This window comes from Danio rerio, chromosome 4 (genome assembly GCF_052040795.2).
Source record: "Danio rerio strain M-AB ecotype USA chromosome 4, GRCz13ab, whole genome shotgun sequence".
Taxonomy (NCBI): domain Eukaryota; kingdom Metazoa; phylum Chordata; class Actinopteri; order Cypriniformes; family Danionidae; genus Danio; species Danio rerio.
Genome location: NC_141024.2, coordinates 69339941 through 69364920, shown reverse-complemented (window position 1 = coordinate 69364920; position 24980 = coordinate 69339941). Strand labels below are relative to the sequence as shown.

The 24980-nt window shown below is 34.8% G+C and overlaps 1 protein-coding gene and 1 long non-coding RNA gene across 3 annotated transcripts in view; both read right to left on the bottom strand.

The window, feature by feature from the left end:
• The window catches only part of LOC148682376 (uncharacterized), a 147695-nt gene that overhangs the window by 46323 nt on the left and 76392 nt on the right, over nt 1–24980 (bottom strand). The gene's annotated exons all lie outside the window — the stretch shown is intronic.
• Nucleotides 3091–8571, bottom strand: LOC141381855 (uncharacterized). 2 transcript variants are annotated; one of them, XM_087250609.2, is made up of 5 exons: nt 7822–8571; nt 5178–5239; nt 4269–4522; nt 3970–4163; nt 3091–3833 (listed from the first exon to the last, which is right to left on the bottom strand). In XM_087250609.2, the coding sequence occupies exons 2-5, from the start codon at nt 5208–5210 to the stop codon at nt 3772–3774; spliced, it is 543 nt and encodes a 180-aa protein (XP_087106735.1). In that variant the 5' UTR covers nt 5211–5239; nt 7822–8571; the 3' UTR covers nt 3091–3771. The 2 variants fall into 2 exon arrangements, with proteins under 2 accessions (XP_087106735.1, XP_087106734.1); XM_087250608.1 differs by lacking the exon at nt 7822–8571 and having other exon boundaries at nt 5178–5344.

Below are 24980 nucleotides of genomic sequence, written 5' to 3'. Positions count from 1 at the left end.
CAGGTATTAATGTAATTAATGAGAAGTGGAAACAGAAAAGATACCTCTGTAATTACTTAACAGTTAAGAAATAACATACAAAAACAGTTCAGTTATGACAAATACACACTCAGACCTCATGAATCTGACCTTGTATCTCAACAATGGTAACATCTCAAATGTTTCATGCTGCAATGCATGCTGGGAGTGGCACGGTACAAATATCCCAGCATGCATTGCGGTATAAATAAATGTTGTATAATGGTCTAACAGTTTTCTTTATTTGTGTTCGATTCTGCTGTTGTTTATGTTTAGACTTTCAGTTGCCTGTTTGTGAGTTAAACTGTTAATTTTGTTAGTTGTCACCATTATTGAGGTTCATCCGCTGATTATTGATGTCTCTTTGAGTGCGATTTACACCATAGAGCAGTGTTATTGTCCAAGATATTCTTAAAAACTTCCAGAAATCATTGCCATATATAGACATATAATGTAAAACAATAAATTTAACATTGAATAGGAGCAGTAAATTTTATTATACTAAATGAGAACAGACTCTGCCATTTAATAGCAACATGAACATCACCAGATCTTATTTAGGTTTTTGGCTGGCTTGCCACAACAAAGGAGCTTTTTAAACAAAGTTCTTAACAATTGCAGCAGCCAAGATATATAAATGTTTAAAATGACAGGGCTAAGAGCCCAACTAAAGCAAACTCTGTTCTCCATGATGGTGACGTAAAACTTTAACTTTTTCTCAAGAAGAACTTTAGTAGATGTTATACAAAAATACATGTATTAAGTAATAAGTGTAGCTGGTGATGATGTTTGTAGAGTTGTTTAATCATCCGCTGATCATTTAAATGATTTAATCATTTGTTGTTCTTCAGGTTATTTCATTATAAAGCTGTGACTAAAGTTTTGTATGTTCTGTTCTTGTTTTTTCCCTTCAGTATTTCTTCATTTGTTCATTGTTAATCCTCAATTATCATTTAATTAGTCAGTTAATTAATGAATTTACTTCAGCTTTGCTCCATGTTTCTTGAACACTCAGTAGTGTGGACACTTCAATTAAAACTGAAGTATATGCTCTGGGGTTTAAAGGGTTAAAGGTGTGAGAGGTAAAAACACAGTGTAAAAATGTATTTTAACAGTAATATACTGTTAATTTACACTACGGAAATAGACTGTAAAAAAACAGTAGATTGCTGGCAAACACAGCTGCCAGTAGATTACTGTTAAATAAAGGAAAAAACAGTATTTTACTGTAAAACCTGAAGCTAATTTCTTCTGTCTGTCACCGTTGTGGAGGAGAGTAGAGCCAGTGTATGAGTTAAAGATGAACAATGAACTGCTGATGTTATTTTGCATGTTTCTCTATTTAAAGATAGTGGCTGTTTAGTTGCTGATGCAGTCAGAATCTCTCTGGTGATTCCAGATTTACATGTATGTGTGCTGTTGTGAAAAATAAGACATTAGAGTTAAACCGAACTTTTCTAATTAACTAAAATAAGTTATCATTATAAGTATACTTCTAAGCATATATAGCACATTACTTCATAAACTCATTCAGCAGTTGACCAAGTTGAGGCAGTTGCTTTCAGTGAGCAAAATGAGTTCACTTGAGTATTGTGTAAATCAATGTAGTCCATGTATTTTTACAGCAACATACTGTAAAATAACAGTACATTGCTGGCAACTGCAGCTGCCAGTATTTTACTGTTTTTTAACGGGACAATTTTTAACAGTGTAGTTCCTGTGTATCAACAAGGGTTCCTTACTGTATCTTAAGAGGGCATATTTAGTGTATTTTCAATGTTAGCACACGGTAGTTCCTGTGTATCAACAATGGCTCCTCACTGTATTTTAAGAGGGCCGATTTAGTGTATTTTCAGTGTAAGTACACAGTAGTTAAGTACATATTCCTGAGTGTCCAAATGGTCCCACCCTTTACAACAAAATTTACTTAGTTAACAAGAGTTAACTAATACGTTGACATAATTTATTAAACGTAGTTACTGTTGACCATTGAATTTACTAGATTTGTAATATCAAGTTATGTGTATTTTTACATTATTTAATGCAGTACAACATAAGTGAGAACCTTTTTGCTAACATAAACAAAGATTATATATGCTATAAAATATATTGTTCATTGCTATTTCCTCTAATTTTTTTGCATATTAACTACTGTTTACAAATAAAACTTTATTGTCATTTTGCTGAATAGATGGTGCAGTTTATGTGCATTATTTACAACAGGTGAAGTGCACACCACAACATAAATAAATAAATGACTCTTTCCTGACACAAAAAAAATTAAATGAATGAACTGAATGAACATTTACAACTGTCTGTATTTTGCAAACATTGGTTGCATCTTTGAATAATAAGGATATTGCGCACCTTGCGGTAACCATAAACAATAATTCTTTGTTGTGTAATAGAAGTAAAAAAAAATATGTTTGCAAAAAAAAAAAAAAAATAGCAATAGCAAATATGTTGTGTACTTAAAAATAATGTACTTACAAATGCGTACTTACAAATATGTACTTATAAAATGTGTACTTACACCTTAGCATATATATGTACGTACACTTTTGTAACTACATATTAAGCATGTGTGTACTTGAAATGTAAGTACAATGTAAGAACATGAAGGTACAATGTAAGTACACTGTAACAAATGTGTAATTTGGGCTGTAGGTACATAGTTACTAAGGCCACCTAATGTAAAGTGGTACCAAAACAGGTCATTGTAATGCAAAATGTAAGTGATGTTTACCGTTATGGTAGTTGGCTGAATTGCTTTTGTTCGTTTTTCAACAACCTGAGAACTTGTGACACGGTCCCTTTGTTGTTTTTCACGCGATATTGAATATTCGGTCTGAAATCGCATGTAAGTAACACTTCAAACAACACTAGCATGATTTCTTTGACCATGAACGCTGTTGTAGTTTGATAATAGTTGTCTGCTAGTGTGATTTCGCTATTTGGAATTTGCAAACAATAGTTTTCTAATATTTTATTAGGGGAGCGTAAGTCCGAATGTGCAAATATAAAACCAACTTTACCTCTATTAATTTGCTTTGGAAATATTTTTCTCTTTTTGTAAATAATTGTAAATGTTGTTATAAAACAGAAGCTTTAAATAAAAAGAAAATATATTTCCTTAATCATCTTATAAACAAACTTTAATATAAATAAATAATAATAATTTTTTAAACCAAAAACCTTTTTTTATTTATATTTTGCTTACTGAAATGCAGTATTACTTTGAAATGATTTCTAACTCTACACAAAAAGGCTTTAAAAACAACTGAGATTTGAAAACATTTATAATCTTTTTATTTAATGTATAAACTGTATTAGAGTGATGTAAAAACCTTTTCTGTTGTTTGTTTTTTTCTTTTGCTTTTTGTTTTCCTTTTTTCAAAAAGGTTTTTTTTTTCTTTATAATGCACTATGATTGTATATTCTCACTTTAAAAAAAGGAGCTGGAGCTCAAGCTCCCCCTTGCTGGATGGAGCTCAGCTCTGCCCAAGTGGCTCTGCAGTAAATACCTTTTAAAATAAGACTAAGATTTTAATATAGTAGCACTATAATAAAACACTAATAAAAACATGCTTTTCAGTAAGTGTCTTTTTTCTCCATATGCTCCATCAAATCAGCTTTCTTTATTAAAAGCTAATATTTGCTTTTTACAGCACCGATGACTAGAGGTAAATTAAGAAACATTACCAAGTCACTGACAAACACTTACGAGATTCTCCGCCTCTTCCGTTTTATGGCTTAAAAGTCTGCCTCCAGTACAGCCACAATTTTTCTGGAGTTCTGCTTCCAGTAAAAGGAACCTAAATGAGTACACAGAACATGCATACAAGTTATTTGTGAGATTTTACATGTGAATGCATAAAAAGAAAACAAAAAAGTCTGACAACTTGATTACATGGTAAATAAAGGTGAATATTTTTTTTTTAACTGAAGCACCTCTTGTTCCTAAAAAAAAGTCTAAAATCTCAACAGCATTGTGGTCTGTCAAAATTACTGTGTCATTGGTTCCCATTGCATCTTTCACTTTGGCCATCAAAATCGGTACAGTTGCCTCTTGCTCTGTAAATTTTATCACCACCATTTTGCTGGTGTCAAGTTTGCTATTTTGAAACTCCCCCAGGCTGACAGTCCTAGGATTAATAACAGCTTCATTTAGAGTTTTGCACAACAATGAACATTGTGTACATGTAAGAAAAAAATACCCTATAGCCATGGAAAATAATTTAAAATCTTACTTGCTAAAGTATTTCGGACATTGGGCCCTGGGTGGCAGTGAGGGACTCGCAGGGGTACAAGGTCTTGCAAACCGAAATTGGCTGCTTGTTGAAGGCGCTGGTGCAGAGGCAGCAGCGTTGTCATTCGCTATGGGACACCCATGGACCTCATAATGAGCTTTGTCTCTGAGATCCAATAGGCTGAAGTAGCCATCTGATCTCGGAAACAGTGCCACATTTGTGTCATCTGTGAGGTACAGACTCTGGGTGCTTACCTATAAAAATAAAATATAAAAATAGTACTCTTTAATAATTAGATAAATACAAGTTTTATATATATATATATATAAAATCTATAATTTAAAATGAATGATTGAAATATTTCACTTTTTGTGTAGTTAACTAATTTAACATGTTTCACTTTTTGAAAAAAAGATTTGAAATACTTTTAGGTATTCTTTTTTTTTTTTTTTTTTGAACTAAAACCAAATGTCTGACTAGATTTTCCAACCTAAAAATAACCAAATAAGCTCCTTCGATAAATATTATTATGTAGTATTTTTGTTTTTTAGAGAACCAAAGCCTCAAAGTTAGGACATACCGTCAGTCAGCGGCTCGTCGCGTTTTGTAAAATGTGCGAGAAAATGTGTATATTCTTTGATCTACACAACCCTGAACGCATGCCATGCATGCGCAGGACGTCACGTTTTCATATATTGGTTTACACGTTAACAAAAACTTTGTAACTTAACATTTACAGATTTATACATTTTCAGTCTTAAAAACACCGTTGTCGTGTAAATCAACAGATGACTGCATAAAAGTTTCCTGTTACAGTACGAAAACGTCGTGTAATGTTAAACGGCCTAACGTTAGAATGAAGCGATAAAGCAGTGTTCTTATGTCAGCTACGTGGTTGCACCGACCTACCTGGAAGATTTTTGAAATATTCTCCACCATCATGTTCTCCTCCCTCAATGTTACTCTTTTAGCTGAGGTAAAAAGCACAAAAGATAACGACGATAAATGCTCCATTCTGCTGCGAACTGCAAAATGTACCACCGGAGTCCAGGACACGTTGACGTTACCCGCGAACTGAACACGGCTTTTCTTCCTTTAATTAAGTGCTGTTGGCAAATCAACTTAAAAATTGTATTTGCACCCCCTACTGGACTGGAGTGACCTTATTCTTCGCAGACAAGCGGGCGCTGCCATTTGAATCTTTTTGGCACGAGACTTCCGGTCTCATTCACTTCCATTCATTTTTAGACATTAAAACTGCTCGTTTCGCTGTTTGAGGTTGCAAACTGATATTTCCTTGTTATATTATTCTACTTGGTCTTTATAGTCATGCAAACATTTGTTTGTAAAGCAAGTAGTTTGACCGTTTTTTGCCGTTTATTATTCCTTGTCATTTCTCCCATAGGCGACTGAAACGGAAGTTCTAAGACAATCGCGAAAACAGGCGCACTTCCTCATTTTAGAATAAGGTCAATACTGTACTGTGGTTAAGAAAATCTCTGCTAGTGACAAATAAATTACAAAAATAGACACAATTTAATTTCCAGATCAAATTAATTATTAACTTCTATAGTTAGCCTAATAGATTATGGATTTTATTTATGCTATTTCCGTTTAATATATTTTATTTCAATTAGCTCTCCTTATGGATGAACTATGCTCATTTACACATCAATTATTAGCAGTTATGAAAAATATTAAAATGGGATATTTTCAGTGGTGTAAAGTAACTAATTACAAATACTCAAATTACTGTTAATACATTACTTTTTCTCAGGATTTGTCATTTATTGACTAAGTTTAAAAATCTGTGTTTTACTCTTACTTGACTACATTTTTAGTGCTGTATCTGTACTTTTACTTCACTACTTTCCTTCAACTTGCAGTCACTACCTTTTTCTTGTCTATAGAGATTAACAAAATTAGTCATGTGATTCCTGTCCAATTAAATCACACATAGAAGGTAAATAGCATCATAATGAACTACCTCAAGGGTCATTTATAAATGCAGCAAACTGTTTGGAAGCATTAAACGTGTCCAAGAAGTAGCCATTTTTTTTGTTTAGATTTTCCATTTGTTTTATCATGTTGTGTTCTATATACTTATGTGTGTATATATATATATATATATATATATATATATATATATATATATATATATATATTTATATGTTATGTCCAATAAACTAACACAAAAGGAGCTTTGGGTGAACAGCAGTTTACTGTATGAACTTCTGATATCACATTAATGAACACATTAATGAACAATAAAGAACTGGTTAGCAACCATAACACTTCCCCCCTCCCACTAAGCTCAAGTATGAAACATAGTTTCGAAGTCCTGGAAATGCGCAGGACGTGCCCTTGTCCTCACAGGGCGAGCTGTCATGGCATCTTCAGATCCCTGACAGCCAGGCACGTGCACACATAGGGCTCAACCTGTGCAGTGCACATGCCCTTTTTAGTCTTGGATAGAAAGTGCCCTTCCAAAATGATCAAAAGTGCCCCCGCGACGCAACACCCTCGGTCCCGCCCTTCAGTAGGCGCGCGACAACACTACTCTTGAGTACGCGCGGCAACACAGCTGATCAGAACGCGCGCGACAACATCGCTCTTCAGTACGCGCCCAGACAGGTCAGACAGAAATTAGCTCAATTTATTACTGCGGTGTGGCCTACAGGCTCTCACACAGTCCTGTACTCTGATCTTTGTGGGCCGAACATGATGCTTGCTGCCGTACCTGGTTCTCATGTTGAGCTGATGTTGGTGAACTCGTGCTTGAACCGAAGTGTTCATCGGGAGCTGATAAGGTGGTCTCAGCTTATTTACTGTAATTCCAGCTCCCGGCCAAGCATGAGACAGGCAGAAGACACCCCAGTGGTGGCATGATGGGTAGCACGGTAATGCAAGAGGGTCTGGGAGAGAGCAGCCTTAAAGGGGAAACCTTGGGCAAGGTGTGCACGTATGCCATTTTTCAGACTTTGATTGAATCTTTCCACTCCGCCATTAGCTTGAGGATGGTAGAAGGCAGTGCGTATATGGACGATGCACTTAGCAGCCAAGTATGATGAAAACTCACTGGAAACAAACTGTGGCCCATTGTCAGTGGTAATGACTTGTGGAACTCCCCATCGGGAAAAGAGTTGCTCCAAGAAATCGACCAATGCGGAGGCTGTAACTAAGCCCATAGGTGCAACCTCTGGCCATTTTGAGTGGAGGTCATACACCACAACAAGAAACCGCTGATGGTGAGGAACAGAGGCGAGCTCCCCACAAATGTCCATCTGAAGATGTGCCCATGGCTTGGTGGGCCAGTCAACAGGTTGCAAAGGTGGCGGTGCTGGGGCACCTGTTTGACCACTAAGCAGACAAGGTGCACAGTCATGTACAAGAGCGTGTAGCTCCCTGTCAATCCCTGGCCACCAAACTGAATCTCGGCATCTCTGCTTCAGTTTAACTATCCCCACGTGCCCCTCATGTGCCATTGCCAGCACCTGCCCCCTAAGGGATGGAGGAATAACTTCTCTGTGCCCCCGTGCAATGCATGACTCACCCCAACATGTCAGTTCTGCTCTGACTCGTGAGAAAGGTGTCAGGTCAGCGCTTAGTTGAGATGGCCAGCCGTTCTGAATGTAGGTGCTGCAGGTAATGAAGAGTGGGTCTGCCGCAGATTCTCCCTTAAGTTCTTCAAGTGACAATGCAGTCTGCAATGGCTCATACACTAACTGCACAAGTTCACTTTCTTAGTCTTATTCTGGCTGATTGGCTGTGCTAGCTGGATCTGCCATTGAACGGGACAGAAAGTCCGCAACCACATTATCTTTTCCAGGAGTGAACAGCAGCAGGAAATTGTACTGATTCAATCTGTCAGCCCGTCTGTGAAGCCGTAGAGGCTTGTGACCTGTTCCGGCAGAGGTCATGAGGGTAGTAAGAGCCTGATGGTCTGTTCTGAGTGTAAAGGATTGTCCGTATAAGTACATGTGCCAGCGCTCACAAGCCCAAATGCACGCCAACGCCTCTCTCTCCCCCACCGAATATTTCTGCTCCACAGTACTCAGAGCCCGCGAAGCAAAAGCAATAGGCCTTTTAACGTCATCATGCAGCTGTGACAAGACTGCCCCAACTGCTACCGCTGATACGTCACAGGTCACCAGGGTGGGGCTGGAGAGATCAAAATGAGCTAGGGTTGGTGGAGATGTGAGAAGACGCTTAAGTTGATGAATAGCCTGCTCACAATCTGCTGTCCATGCCCAGGAGGTGTTCTGCTTGAGCAGTTGTCGTAGCGGGGCCGTGATTTCAGAATACTGGGGTTCACCAGCGTGGGGCAGAAATGGCTCCGGGGGAGGCAGAGATAAAGCAAACCTAGTCGCCAAATGTTATGTCCAATAAACAAACACTAACGGAGCTTTGGGTAAATGCCAGTTTACTGTATGAACTTCGGATATCACAACAAAACGAAAACAACATACGGCAGAGCTGCCGCATATGCGCCACAGTCACTTTACGACAGTATTACTACAACAGATAATGACAATAAAGAACTGGTTTAGCAACCACGACATATATATATATATATATATATATATATATATATATATATATATATATATATATATACACACACACACACACACACACACACACACACACACACACACATACATACATACATACATACATATATATATATATATATATATATATATATATATATATATATATATATATATATATATGTAGTTTTTATAATAAGGCATTCGATAAATAGTTTTCAGCTAAAAATTGTAAACTTTAATTGTGAGCTGGCTGTAAAATAGATTAGAATTTTATGTTCATTTAATGAATGCTCTGTCTGCTTCTCTGATGTATAATACGCCATAAATTTCGCAAACATACAGTTTCTCACAAATCAGGTTATTGCAAAGCTTGTAAAATAGAATGCGTTTAACAGTGGTATTACATCTGTTAAATAATAAAAATCATAATTGCAAGATTATGGTATTTTGACGTTGTTAAACATTCAGCAAAAAAAGTAGCACGTTGGTCAAGCAAACCTGACCTGTTTGTTGGTGACAAGCAACTCACTTGAAAAGTGAAATCCTGCCATCTACTGGACATAAGTGTGTATCGTAACCCATGACGATTAGTGACACCAATAAAACACAAACATAAAAAATAATAATAATAAACGTATATTATTCTAAATAATGACTTATGCAACCTTATATGTATTAAATACATCGCTTTCTAATTATGAAAATTGCATAATAAACCTTACAATTTGCTGGAGCCTTCATTATCTTTTTAAATTTAGTATAAACCATTCCCCAAAACAGGCAGTATTCAAAACACAAGTTCTTTACTGGACAAAATAATTAGTTCATTTTAAGCCGCAATAACCAAGCAAAGTTCAAACACTCAATTTGCTTAAAGTTTCACTTTTATTTGATACAATATCATACAGCTAAATGTTGCATTCTTGATTTATGAGCACATTTATAATGTATATTGTATCAAAGCTACTTGTTTAATGTTTACTTAACAGTTTTTAAGCATTCAGAATGAGTGAATGGGGTAAACAAACTATTTAAATGACCATTTATATTTCAGGCTGTTTATCTGTATGTTAATACATGCTTTATTCTCAGTTCTGAGAGCTTATCTAAAGTTAAGAATAGCCTGCTTTGTAAATCCCTTATAAATGACAATTAAAAGATCATGCTATTCTAGAAAACAAAAAAAGCAAACAAAAACATTGATTTTAAAAGCGCTTTTTGGTGTCTGGAAATAGGCTACATAGTATTAATACACAATTGCATTTAATTCCTTCCTTCCAATAGGCTATTTTTATCTGACTTAAAGGACCATATCTTTCGTCTGCGGAACTCCTATAACGTGATGTACAGAAATTATTCCAGAAATGCTTTTGTTATAATGTTTTATTTAGTTGCGCAGAGTTAAATACCAAGCAGGAGAGAACGAATAAGAATGCATCGACCGGTACGCTCAGTTTAACAGGCTATACGCTTGAAATAAAATATATCTAAGGTAGAATAACAGCAGAGGACTACAGGCTATTGACCAATCGGCAGAGTAGGGGGCGTTCACATGCACGCCCACACACTGTGTTCGTTTTTTTGATCAAACAAATAAACGAACTCATTATTTCGTTTTGGTTTTGTGTTTGTTTTAATATTCCGTTTTAAGTTAATAAGCAAAATGACAGATGAGTTTTTTGTTTTTTTGTGTGCCAACAGAATAAACAGAAAAACTAAATATTGACCGTTTTTCAAATATTTCGTTTTCCAAAATGAAAGGAATAATCAAATGAACGGATGATACACGGACTATTTTTTGACTCATTATTTCGTTTTGGTTTTGTGTTTGTTTTAATATTCCGTTTTAAGTTAATAAGCAGAATAACAGATGAGTTTCCGTTTTTTCTGCCAACAGAATAAACAGAAAAACGAAATATTCATCGTTTTTCTGATATTTCGTTTTCCGGAATAAAAGGAATAATCAAATGAACGGATGATACACGGACCCTTTCAAATCTGCTTGACGCTTTGACACAATGTTGTAAAAAGTAGGACTAAAGATGAATAAATAAGGCAAATGGCTTGGCAAATGGCTTGGCATCTAGGTTACGTTGTTATCTGTCATGAAAAAATAACTTCTTCATTTCTGTTCGTTTTGTTTGCATTTTACAGATGCAGTTCGAACGAAACCATTCGTATTTTGAATATTTGATTTTGAAGAAGCCCATTAATCACTTCGCATGCACCATGCATGGACAAAGACTTGGAGGGAAAAATGTGGAGGCCACTAATGTAGGCCTATTGTATGTGCAATGTATATAGCCTAGTTTTTTTTTTTTTTTTTTCAAAATGGTATTAAATCTTTTTGTAGTTCAGTCTAATGTATGTGGTTTGTATGTGAAATGTAAATAGTTTTTATAGCAATATTAAGTTTATTTTAAAAAGTTTATTTGTAGTTCATACTAATGTTAATAGGTTTGTATGTACAATGTATATAGTTTTTCCATAATGGTATTAAATCTCTTTGTACACTGTAAAAATTGCTGTTAAAAAACGGTCAGATTCTACGGTAAAATAATGTTTTTTCACTAAAACAGTAATATTCTGTTAAAAACAGTGCTTTCTGGGTAACATTTTTGTTTTCGAGAAAGTAACCAACTGCAGAAAACTGTGAGCTAACAGAGTTCAGATTCGATGTTTTGAAGTCTGTTTGAAATCACGCTTTGTGTCCTTGTTCACTATTTCATACAATAGTTAACTAATATAGTTCACCTGACAGTTTTAATGAACACTAATGAGTGAATTCAGACACTGATGAACACCTGCTGTTAATAATTACAATTACTGAAGAAAAGAAACAAGAAACACAAACAGTGACTTGAGTTACAACATTAAATAAAATCAAATAAAATAAAACAGCTTCAGTCTCAGCAGAGGATCATTAAACAACTCCACAAACAACAGCAGACACACACTTATTACTGACTGATTTGACTTCCATACTATTCTCATTGAGATCCAACAGGAATTAAGGTGTTTTTTGTGTCACCGTAATGGAGTGAGGGGCTGGTTTAGTTGGGCTCTTCACCCTTGAACTTATTAATTCAGACTCTCCAATTACTATAATCAAGAGTTAAGAAAATGCTTGTATTATAGCAATCAAGTTGGGAAGTCAATAAATAGAGAAATCTATTTGTCTGAAATTAGTTCTGATAAATCTGGATGAAGGGCCTCATGCAATAGATTTTATGCTTAGTTGCAGGTATTAATTTAATTAATGAGAAGTGGAAAAAGAAAAGATACCTGCGTAATTACTTAACAGTTAAGAAATAACATACAAAAACAGTTCAGTTTTGACAAATACACACTCAGACCTCATGAATCTGACCTTGTATCTCAACAATGGTAACATCTCAAATGTTTCATGCTGCAATGCATGCTGGGAGTGGCACTGTACAAATATCCCAGCATGCATTGCGGTATAAATAAATGTTGTATAATGGTCTAACAGTTTTCTTTATTTGTGTTTATTCTGCTTTTGTTTATGTTTAGACTTTCAGTTGCCTGTTTGTGAGTTAAACTGTTAATTTTGTTAGTTGTCACCATTGTTGATGTTCATATGCTGATTATTGATGTCTCTTTGAGTGCGATTTACACCATAGAGCAGTGTTATTGTCCAAGATATTCTTAAAAACTTCCAGAAATCATTGCCATGTATAGACATACAATGTAAAACAATAGATTTAACATTGAATAGGAGCAGTAAATTTGATTATACTAAATGAGAACAGACTCTGCCATTTAATAGCAACATGAACATCACCAGATCTTATTTAGGTTTTTGGCTGGCTTGCCACATCAAAAGAGCTTTTTTAAACAAAGTTCTTAACAATTGCAGCAGCCACGATATATAAATGTTAAAAATGACAGGGCTAAGAGCCCAACTAAAGCAAACTCTGTTCTCCATGATGGTGACGTAAAACTTTCACTTTTTCTCAAGAAGAACTTTAGTAGATGTTATACAAAAATACATGTATTAAGTAATAAGTGTAGCTGGTGATGATGTTTGTAGAGTTGTTTAATCATCCGCTGATCATTTAAATGATTTAATCATTTGTTGTTCTTCAGGTTATTTCATTATAAAGCTGTGACTAAAGTTTTGTATGTTCTGTTTTTGTTTTTTCCCTTCAGTATTTCTTCATTTGTTTATTGTTAATCCTCAATTATCATTTAATTAGTCAGTTAATTAATGAATTTACTTCAGCTTTGCTACATGTTTCTTGAACACTCAGTAGTGTGGACACTTCAATAAAAACTGAAGTATAGGCTCTGGGGTTTAAAGGGTTAAAGGTGTGAGAGGTAAAAACACAGTGTAAAAATGTATTTTAACAGTAATATACTGTTAATTTACACAACGGAAGTAGACTGTAAAAAAACAGTAGATTGCTGGCAACCACAGCTGCCAGTAGATTACCGTTAAATCAAGGAAAAAACAGTATTTTACTGTAAAACCTGAAGCTAATTTCTTCTGTGTGTCACCGTTGTGGAGGAGAGTAGAGCCAGTGTATGAGTTAAAGATGAACAATGAACTGCTGATGTTATTTTGCATGTTTCTCTATTTAAAGATAGTGGCTGTTTAGTTGCTGATGCAGTCAGAATCTCTCTGGTGATTCCAGATTTACATGTATGTGTGCTGTTGTGAAAAATAAGACATTAGAGTTAAACCAAACTTTTCTAATTAACTAAAATAAGTTATCATTATGATTATGCTTCTAGGCATATATAGCACATTACTTTATAAACTCATTCAGCAGTTGGCCAAGTTGAGGCAGTTGCTTTCAGTGAACAAAATGAGTTCACTTGAGTATTGTGTAAATCAATGTAGTCCATGTATTTTTACAGCAACATACTGTAAAATAACAGTACATTGCTGGCAACTGCAGCTGCCAGTATTTTACTGTTTTTTAAGGGGACAATTTTTAACAGTGTATATATATATATATATATGGAATATATATGTGCTTTCACCATCACTTTGGCTAGCTACGTTCGTTGACTTCTGTACCTGATGGATTAGGTATTCTTTCAACCAGATGAGGTATTGGTTCTACAAGTCTGCAGAAAGGGTCTCAACATTTAATTCAATTAATTGATGTTGCGCTGGTTAGGAGAGTGAAACACCAGCTGGGGGAAAACATGGGACGGCCTCCACTTTAATTTATCCTGCCTGAAAGAAAATAAAATAAAAATACAGTAAATGATGATCACAATTACTAAATATAAAAAACCATTGTCAGCTTATTATGATTAAAAAGAGGATCATTATTTATTACATGATAATTACTTAATTTGTGAGAAAAAAGTTTGCCTAAATGTTCATTTCAAAGCTGCAAAAGAAACTTATGTTATTTAAATTACCTGTAGTTAAAGCATCAAGATCTTCATGGCTCTTTACCATATTCTTCTTAGCCTTGTCATTGTCGACACCCCTTGGTTTACAATTTTTTATTGGTGGATGACTCTCTCACAGAAGATCTTATAGCTTACACCGTAGATTGGCTCATTTCTAATTAAAACAAATATTATTTATGTTCTGTAGCTATTACACTGGCTTCTATATTTGGAATGCATATATCGTGTACATGTACATGTAAAAGTAATGGACCAAGCAAAGTGAGTTTTTTTATTCTTCAGAAGGAAAATACTTTGACAAATTATTTCAACATTCTTTTACCCTCACATATGACTAGATATTCTATTATGCTGAATTATTGTTACAAGTGGTCCATGTAGATTAATGTTTAACTTTTGAAATTAGCATTTGTTTTAATTAAATATTAAATTGTTTTAAATGCAGAAGCAAAAAAAAAACACTGTTTTTCTGACGCCTGTGTAACTGTTCCAGTAATCTTTGTCAAGAACCTGATGCACTGTCTTTGTCTTTAACATGCACAAGAATGCTAGGGTATTCCTTTATCTCAGCTTTTTTAAGCAACTGACCTGTAAAAAACAAAAATTGAAAATAAATAAGTATTAAGAAAATAAACAAGTTTTGACTGCTCAGGCAGTATATGTAGGCAAAAACAATCTGAGTGTCGAATAAACATTGTAACAGACCATTTTAAGGAATGTAAACATTAACAATAGTCCTGATGCATTTCCTGTTTTACATTTTTAATTTCCATAGCTTCCGAGAATATGAAAAGGTCCACATATTGATAAATAACATTAATTGAGGTAAAGTAGGTTTGATATTCACACATTTGTTTATTTAATGGCCCATATACTGTTTACCACACTAAGATGATTATTGAGTCTGAAATAGCATGCAAGAATGACTTCAAAACAATATTAGCACTATGTAATTGACTGTGAACAATGCTTTACTTTGATAGTCATTGACCGCTAATATAATTACACCATGTAAAATTTGCAAAGAAAACTTTTCTGAAATTATATTACTAAGCAGAAAGTTTGAATGTGCGAATATAAAACCCACTTGACCTCTATATAACATTATGAAAGCTGATTTAATGGGAAAATATGACTGAATTGACACTTGTTACAGTTATGATATAACAATTAGGAATTCTTCAAAGGCCAATGGCATAATCTAAATCAACACTTTTTATTTAACGAGTGGAAAACCACAGTGAACATTGCAAACGCAATGAACCTTGGGATCGTGACATACAATGACCCCAATTTCAATGAATAATTTAATAATAAAAATATCAGCTAAAGCATTTTTTTAAACTTATTACTTTAAATGTAATATTTTTTAAGTAAAATAAAATACATAAAATGAATTAATCAAAGTTTTATAGGCATAATTACCCTAAAGTGGGCAATCAAATATAATCTCACTCATTAAATATTAAGTAAAGGATAACATATTTATCAACACCAACTAATCTCCTAACTAAACACTTGTTGCATGCCTTTAAGAGAACAGTTGAACTCATCGGTGAACTCACTGGTGATGCAATTTGACCAATAGCTGAGCGACTATCAGCAGTGTATCCACCTGACTTATGCACAACACATCTGATGGTATCAAAACCCCATTAATAAGGCAAGAAATCCCACTTATTAAACCTGACAGGGCACACCTAAGTGAAGACCATTTCAGGAGACTACCTCTTGAAACTCATCAAGAGAATGGCAAGAGTGTGCAAAGCAGTAATCAACGCAAAAGGTGGCTACTTTGAAGAACCTAGAATATGACATATTTTTAGTTGTTTCACATATTTTGTAACGTATATAATTCCACATGTGCTTATTCATAGTTTTGGTGCCTTCAGTGTGAATCTACAATTTTTATAATCATGAAAATAAAGAAAAGTCTTTGAATGAGAAGGTGTGTCCAAACTTTTGGTCTGTACTGTAGATGTAATATGTTGACATTTCTTACATTCAAAGTACCTAGCATTCATTTCATCCAGAGCATTTTCATCCGGAGCATTGTCTGGAGGAATAATTTCCTCATCTTCTTTGTCGTCATCATCATCATCTTTCTCATCCTCCTCGTCTGTGAAATCTGAACAATGAGAAACATTTTATTTTCAGTTTTTAACAATATTTCTAGCACCAAAAAGATGCATGCAAATATTGTTGAAGGCACTGTAGAAACAGCTGAGAACCACTGCTGTAAAACATTTTCATTTAAAAAACTGTTAAATATATCAGGAAACATTGAACAAGTTTAGTTGTTACACAGTAATAATGAACAAAAATATGACATATGATATTAGAACTTAACTTAGAAACATAAATACCTCCAATTTTATCCAGCGACTTTCCTTTTAATCCATGCAACTTTCCATATTCCAACGCCAGCAACAACGTTGAAATTTTTCCGCTTTGAAAAGTGGGCTCAGACAATCTATAGAACTGTCTGCGGACAGAGATGTCATGGCCCAAAAAATCTGCAAGATTGTCCTGTCCGTTTATTTTTAGGTTCAAAAATTGAGAAGTGGTGGCTATATGTTGGCAGATCTTGGTGGATTTGAGATCATCAGGCTTCTGCATCAGGCACCGCATTCATCAGCTAGTCTTTTCAGACATTGATGTCCTCTGTAATATGTCATGCAGTTTGGTCGAGGAAAAAGGTATTCGTTTTCTTCAGACACACCACATTCCTTTCTTTTAGCAATAATCAAATTGAGTGAACCGGTCATGCGTGGAGTATGCAACACTGCTACCTTTCTCCTTCATTTTCCTTTAATTTCAACTCGGCTGAAATATCTGCATAGCTTCTGTTCATAAGCTGACAGTCCTGTGGATTCTTGTGTATGTGTGTCTGTCTGTCTGTCTGATTGCACTGAAGAAAATGACTCGATTTCATTTTTGATACTTCTCCAATCCATTTTCTGTTGCAAAGAACAATCTTGGTCAATGTACACAGCAAATTCATTGGTGTTAAATTTCAAGTGTTGTGGTAATTCAGAGTAAAGTGTTAAAATTCTAAAGTTAGATAAAGGTAAAATAACCCTCTCGGCGTTAGAAGCTGATTTGCCTCCTTGTCACAGAGTAACATGTATCTACCTTTGTAGAAAACCCTTGTATTTGAGAAACTAATCAGAGTGTCTGAAATCTCGCCACACCCTCATTCACCTGGCCCTTAAATTAGTCAATTAGTTTAGTCCACTAGACAGAGGGAATGACCACAAATAAGTGAATTCAGACACCTGCTGTTGAACACCTGCTGTTAACAAGCACAATCACTGAAGGAATAAGAAATTGAAGGAAGAAATAAAACTACAGACACAGCCTCACACCAAACCAACTGAATTAAAACAGAGGATTAAACAACTCCATTAAATAATAGTATAAGCAGCTTCACTGATTACAGTTTGACTTCATTTCTGTAAGAATATTTGACAATGAACAGAGGTTTATATTTTTTTTATTAAAAATATTTCATTTGATCCACCATCATGGAGATCAGAGGCTGCTTATTTGAGCTCTTGAAGCTTTACTCTTATATCCTAATGTTTCTCTGACTGTTATAGTTGTGTTTCTAAAACTCATCAGCTATAGCAAGAAAGGTCAAGAGAAACTATACCGTTTGTGCCTAATTGTTATAGATATAATTTCAGGTTTTTAATAAGTTGATTCATAAAGATATGCAATTATAGTTGTATTAAAACTGCATGGGACAATACTTCTGACAGTCTGCTGCTCTTCATAGAAAATTCAACAAAAAATTAGGATGCAATTAATAATTAGAGTGTCATGCACTGAACATTCAAGCTCCAGCTTTCTCATATGACACACAGGCATCAAGAATCAGGATATGAACCTCAAACGTGGTTGCTAAAAAAAAAAGCTGCATAGTTCATGCCGCAATGCATGCTGGGTGCCAGCATAGTACAAAGCTCCCAGCATGCATTGCAGCATGAATAAATTATGCAGCTTTATGTTTTTACAATCTCTTTCTTTTGCTTTATTTTGTTGTTTTTGGGAGGTGATATTTCAGTAGTGTTTTTTTTTTACTTGATTTTTATTTTTTTGTTTGTCACCATTATTGAGATTCAAAGACTAATTGTTGATGTCTGTGTGTTTTTAAGTTCTGCCATAGCTCAAACTTTCTCATTGTAAATATTGTTTTTACTTTATTTTTTATTATTGGAGCTTCAGTGGTTTCATTTATGTATGTATATTATTTATTTCTCACACATAACTAATATGATATTGAGTTAGAAAACAAGCAGGGAAGGATGGCTATGATAGCATAAATAATATCTTCAGCCTGACACTTTAATTTGCTTTCGGCTTTCCATGCTACATGCGTAAATAGTGTAATTAACACTAACTATAGCAGCCAAAATAAAAGACAGTTATAGCAAGAAGTTGAAGAGCCTGACTAAAGTAGACTCTGTCCTCCATCATGGTGACTTCAAATGAACAACAGAAATTTCTTAAAGAGCTTTTGTTCACTTGACAGAAATAGTTAAAGATCAGTAATAAGTGAAGCTTCATGATAAGTTGTTTAATGTGATGAGTTTTTTTTTTAAAGATTTTTTGAAAAATAACATTTTTATTGTGTAATTTGTTTTATTTTTATTGATTTTTATTTTATTTAGAGTTTTTTTCTCAGTTGATTTCATCTTTGGTTTTGGCTGTAATTTGTGTTTTTCTTTCCTTCAGTGATTCTGCTTGTTAACAGTTGTTCATCAATAATTTTCAATCCTCCTTTAATTAGACACTTAATTGTCTCATTAACTTCATCACTGTCTGAGTGTTCAGCCCTCTGTAGTGAGGACACTAGTTAGGATTTTGCTCTGGAATTTAAGGCTTACGTGCGTTTGATTGAAAAATACAGACTATGGGATTTTTTTTTTAACAGAAATATTCTGGAAACTGAATTTACGAATCTAAAATGTTGAAAACAGCAGATTACTGGCAACCACTGCTGCCAGTATTTTGACATACATTTAACAGATATTTTACACAATAAGAGTTTGCTAATTAACACTCTGGGTGTTAAAAATTTTAACACTTTCAAAAATGTTATTTTACACTTATAGTGGTTCCCATATAAACACTGAGGGAGTGTTAATTTTAACTCCAAGGTAGTTAAATCTAACAAATCTAAAATTTGCAGTGTGAGATCGATAAAAAATACAGACTGTTGAATGTGTTTTTAACAGAAATATTCTGTAAACTGAATTTATGAATGTGAAAAACAGCAGATTACTGGCAACCACAGCTGCTGGTATTTTTACGTAAAATCTAAAAATGAAAAAAAAAAAATGAAAAACAGCTAAACAGGTTTTGTGTCACCATTATGGAGGATAATAGCGTCTCTGTTCAAGTCCAAGATGAACTGAGTTTATTTGATGTTATGCTGCATCTTCTTTTCTTTAAAGGTAACTGTGTAGTTACTAATGCAGTCAAAATTTGTTTGCTAATTGTAATCACACATGAAAACATTATTGCATCTGAAGACTTTACATTTTTTTCTACTAAGCTATAATTTTGTAAACTGAACATTGTTTTTGTTCATGAAATATGGTTATTTTTTGTAAATTTATACAGTTATATAAAACTTCCATGTTTTTCACAGAAAGATTCTGGCAACCACAGCTGCTGGTATTTTTTCGGAAATTTAACAGATATTTTACACAATAAAAGTTTGCTAATTAACACTCTCTTGGTGTTGACAATGTTAACACTTTCAAAAGTGTTATTTTTAACACTTATAGTGGTTCCCATATAAACTCTGAGGGAGTGTTAATTTTAACTCTAAGGTAGTTAAATCTACTATCTAAAATTTGCTGTGTGATACTCAATTATATATTTCAACTAAACCTGACGAGACGTCTGAACTTTCTAAACTAACTGAGTGTTTTAAAGACATCAAAGACTGGATGAACAACAATTTTCTTCTCTTAAACTCCGACAAAACAGAATTATTACTTATTGGGCCTAAATCTTGTACACAGCAGATCTCGCAACTCAATTTACAATTAGAAGGATACAAAGTTAGCTTTAGCTCTACTATAAAAGATCTGGGTGTCATATTAGACAGCAATCTAACTTTTGAAAATCATATATCCCATGTCACAAAAACTGCCTTCTTTCATCTGAGAAATATCGCTAAATTACGAAATATGCTATCCATCTCAGATGCAGAAAAGCTAGACCATGCTTTTATGACTTCGAGACTGGATTACTGTAATGCTCTATTTGCTGGCTGCCCAGCATCCTCTATTAACAAACTTCAATTAGTACAAAATGCAGCAGCCAGAGTTCTGACCAGGTCTAGAAAATATGATCATATAACCCCAATTTTATCCTCCTTACACTGGCTGCCTGTTAAGTTTCGTATTGAATTTAAAATATTACTTCTCACCTATAAAGCTCTAAATAATCTAGCTCCTGTTTATCTAACCAACCTTCTGTCTAGCTACTAACCAACTCGCTCTTTAAGATCTCAAAATTCAGGGCTTCTGGTAGTACCTAGAATAGCAAAATCAAGTAAAGGAGGTCGAGCCTTCTCTTTCATGGCTCCTACACTCTGGAATAGCCTTCCTGATAACGTCCGAGGCTCAGACACACTCTCCCAGTTCAAAACTAGATTAAAGACCTATCTGTTTAGTAAAGCATACACTCAATGCATCACCTAGCGGGTTCCACACAGGCTTCTGCATCTTGTTTATATAGACTATGAACAGCAGCTACGCTAATTATTCTCTTTATTCTCTATTTTCACCTGGGGATACTCATCCCGAGGTCCTCAGATTATGCGGAGTCACTGATTGGATCCAAGACTAGCGACGTGATGATCCCAAGGATTCCATATCCGGGACCAGGCCATATCCTGAGCTACTGCTGCGCTGTTGGTCATAGGGGAGTGGAGAGCATGAGACTGATTCCAGTGATGCTCCAGGGACAGACGAGTCTTTGCTGAGGCCTGCTTCCAGCCTCCACCGCTGAGACTGCAGCTCTGCACAAGACTTTTGGTCAGCGGAGAAATGAAAATGGTCGTGCTGAACTGAGTCTGGTTCTCTCAAGGTTTTTTTTCTTCACTCTCCTATTGGTGAAGTTTTTTTTTTTCCCTCTCCGCTGTGGCTACTGGCTTGCATGGTTCAGGATCTGAAAAGCTACACATCGATGAATTTGCTCTTTAGGGTTTGGACTCTCAGTAATAACTTCAAACCACACTTAACTGAGCTAAACTGAACTGAACTGAGCTTAAACACTAAAAACTGAACTACCCTGATCCAGTTACTATGACCATTTATGTGAAGCTGCTTTGACATAATCTACATGGTAAAAGCACTATACAAATAAAGCTGAATTGAATTGAATTGAATTTTGATTTCGATGACTTTCCCCAATTGCTCAGTTACTTCTGCATTAAATGGCAGTTGGGAGATGAGCAAGAGTGTGAGCTCCTCATCGGTTTCATGCAGTCCAATGACTTTGATGATTTTTGTTGTCGGTCTCTGATCAGCAATCTGGAAAAGAAAAAAAATTATTCAGGTGTATTTATAAAAATATATGAAACACTAGCACTTACACATATACCTTATTTACTTTATATATTAATTAACGAAGTAAAAAAGTATACTTTAAAGTCACTAAATTTTAAAGTAAATTTTAAATTTACTCACCCTAAAGTGATTCCAAACCTTTTTATTTCTTTGTTCTGTTAAACAAAAAAGATATTCTGAAGAAAGCTGAAAAGCTTTAATCATTAACTTCATTGTATTGGTTTTCTTCTACAAATAAAGTCATTTGTGATTTGGTTTTCAGCTGTTTTTAAAAAAAATCTTTTGTATTTAACAAAATATAGAAAATTCTTATTTTAAACCACTTGATGGTGAGTAAATTTTAATTTTTGGGTGATTTAATTTTTCCTGGAGGGCCGGTGTCCTGCTGATCTTAGCTCCAACTTGCTTCAGAACAACTGCCTGGAAGTTTCTAGTATACCTAGTAAGAGCTTGATTAGCTTGGTCAGATGTGCTTGATTAGGGTTTGAGCTAAACTCTCCAGTACAGTGTGGACATCCCTACTTTAAAGTATACATCAAGTTAGCACACAAGGGTTTTCTGGTTTATGTTAAAGGGGTGGTCCAGAATGTATTTTTAAGGCTTGGTTGCGTTTATAAGATGCAAAGCAATGTGTGCTCATGTTTCACTTAAAAACAACTTCAGGTTTTCCATATATCTTACTTTTATTATATACAGATATTCTGCTTGCATGAAAACGACTGTCACATTTCCTAGTTCCTCCAAAACGCCCGCCCTCAAGTGACTCTGATTGGTCATCTAACATAATGTGCTGCGATTCGTGGATCAACTGTATGTCACACCCCTACAAGCACCTGCTTTTGTGCAGTGTAAACAGTCAGTCAACCTCATGCCTGCTCTCTAAATTAAAATCTGACAAATGTCTGTAACGAGTGAAAATGTAGTGCGGCTCCTTAAAGAGAGATCGCCATGGTGTGTATTGTGTATCTGAACTATCTGTAGATGCATGTAACACGAAAAGCTCATGTCCATGGGACCGAAGTTTCTTTTTCTCTGATGCTCAGTTTTAGTTATTTTTCAGTAATATACAGTGACACTGGTGACAGAAGAATAAGAACAAGATGTGGGATGCTTTAATTGATTTTTCTGCTGCAACACGAGTTAAGTGAACTACACTATTTTTTTAACAACGCGTTACATGATGTCTTTCACATAAATTTGGAATATGCATATGCAAGTAATATGATTCGTTCACATATCTTTTGTAAGTTCATTAAAAGCTGTTCATAGAGACACGCACGCGCTGGTGAAGAGTGGGTGTGTTTACAGCAGTTAACGGTGCCAATTAGCATTTCCTGTTGTTTACATCTTTGCTACTGCATACTGTAAACGCTAGACACAGTGCATGTCATGATCAATTTTAACAAATAAAAACACAAGTTGTGGTCACAATTCACAGGTTTTGCTTGCTGGAGCTGCTCCTCCTTTGAGAAGATTTTAACCGAATCCAGCACTGAACTAGTAGAGATTCTGGTAGCTGTGTTTTGTCAAATCATGCTTGCTATGCATCTTATAATTCTCTGGAACATAATTAATATTAAACTGTGAGCACTTCTCTCTCTGTGTCGTGTCCTTTTGAAGCCCAAATACAGAAAAAAAAAAGCTCTGTGAAAATAGCAGCGTTTGGATGGCTTTTTAGCTCCCTCTGCTGTAACATTACAGTGCCTCTGGCCATGCCCCTTAGCTGCACAGTTTGTGTGTGTGCGCGGTAAAACACCTTTGTGATCTCGCTGGCCTGGATGTATTTTTTGTAGTACCCAAATTTCGTTCATTGTAGGCTTTGCTAAGCTTACTCTGTAAAAGTCAAGGTCTCCCTTTTCATTGAACTTTGAGCATTTTACATTCAGAGATGCTGTTTATGTTCACACAACTACATTACACATAAACTAAAGTTTAAAATATAGTGGACCACTCCTTTAAACACATTGCTCACCTCAATCCTTGTGTAAGCAGAGGAGTTTAATTTCCTTGATCCATCTCTCTTCACGACCGCTTTAAGGTGCGTCACTGTCACCTCTGAATTCAGCTGAAACTCCTTCAAGGCCGTGTCCCGCCAAAAAGAGACATCAAATGTGTTTTGACTACACTGGAGTACAAAGTCAAGTATAGGCACCTCAGAGTTTTGCACCATGGCCATTCTTGGTACCTGTACCTGTGAATTAAAAGTTCAATTAACAAATTGTTGAATTTACAGAACACATTTATAGGTTTGTTTAAACACACCAAGTTAAGCCTTTTAAATGTCACTTTTAAGTTGAATACTAGTGTCTTAAAGAATATCTAGTAAAACATTATGTGCTGTTATCACAGCAAAGATCAAAGGAATAGATAAAAGGATTCATATATTTTTACTACTAAAACTCCATGAGTTTTTTCAAGACTGTGATGTAAATTTTTAGAACCTAATATTTCATGTAGTGTCTATGTATATGTGATAAATAGGAAAGAATAATGCATGTTCAAATTTATTACAGCATATCATAAAACACAATTAATTTAGTTTAAACTTATTTTTGTATTGTGTAAAATTTATTTAGATAATACTTACACAGCACTAATAATGTGAGAGCATGTTTTTGGCCAAGGACAGAAAAGAAGTTAAAAAAGCCAACCTATATACAAGTATACAGATATTTGTTAAACTAATTTTCATGACTTTTCTTATACTATGAGTTTTTCTATTTTTCCAAAACTTTTCCATGCCTGGAAAATGTCATGTCAAAATTCCATGATAGACCCGGAACCCTGATAGAAATTAGTTATTAGAACTATTATATTTAGAAAAATGTTTAAACAAATAACTTTTTCCATTAAACAAAAATTGCGGGAAAAAAACAACAACAAAAAAACAGGGGGGCTAAAAATTTTGACTTGAATTTTGACACACACACACACACATACACACACACACACACACACACATAAGTGTCTTCTCTTGGATTTTTTCCAGCTGTGGCTGCAGACTCTGTTGGGCCTTTTAAACTAATCTACAAACTACCTATCCTATGGCATTGTTTAATTGTCAAATGTTGTGAGCAGTATTACAAGTCAAGATCGCATTTATGTAATACGAGCGAATCTCTGCTTAGTGCGCCATTTCCTCTTTATTGGAGACATTCATAAATATTCCT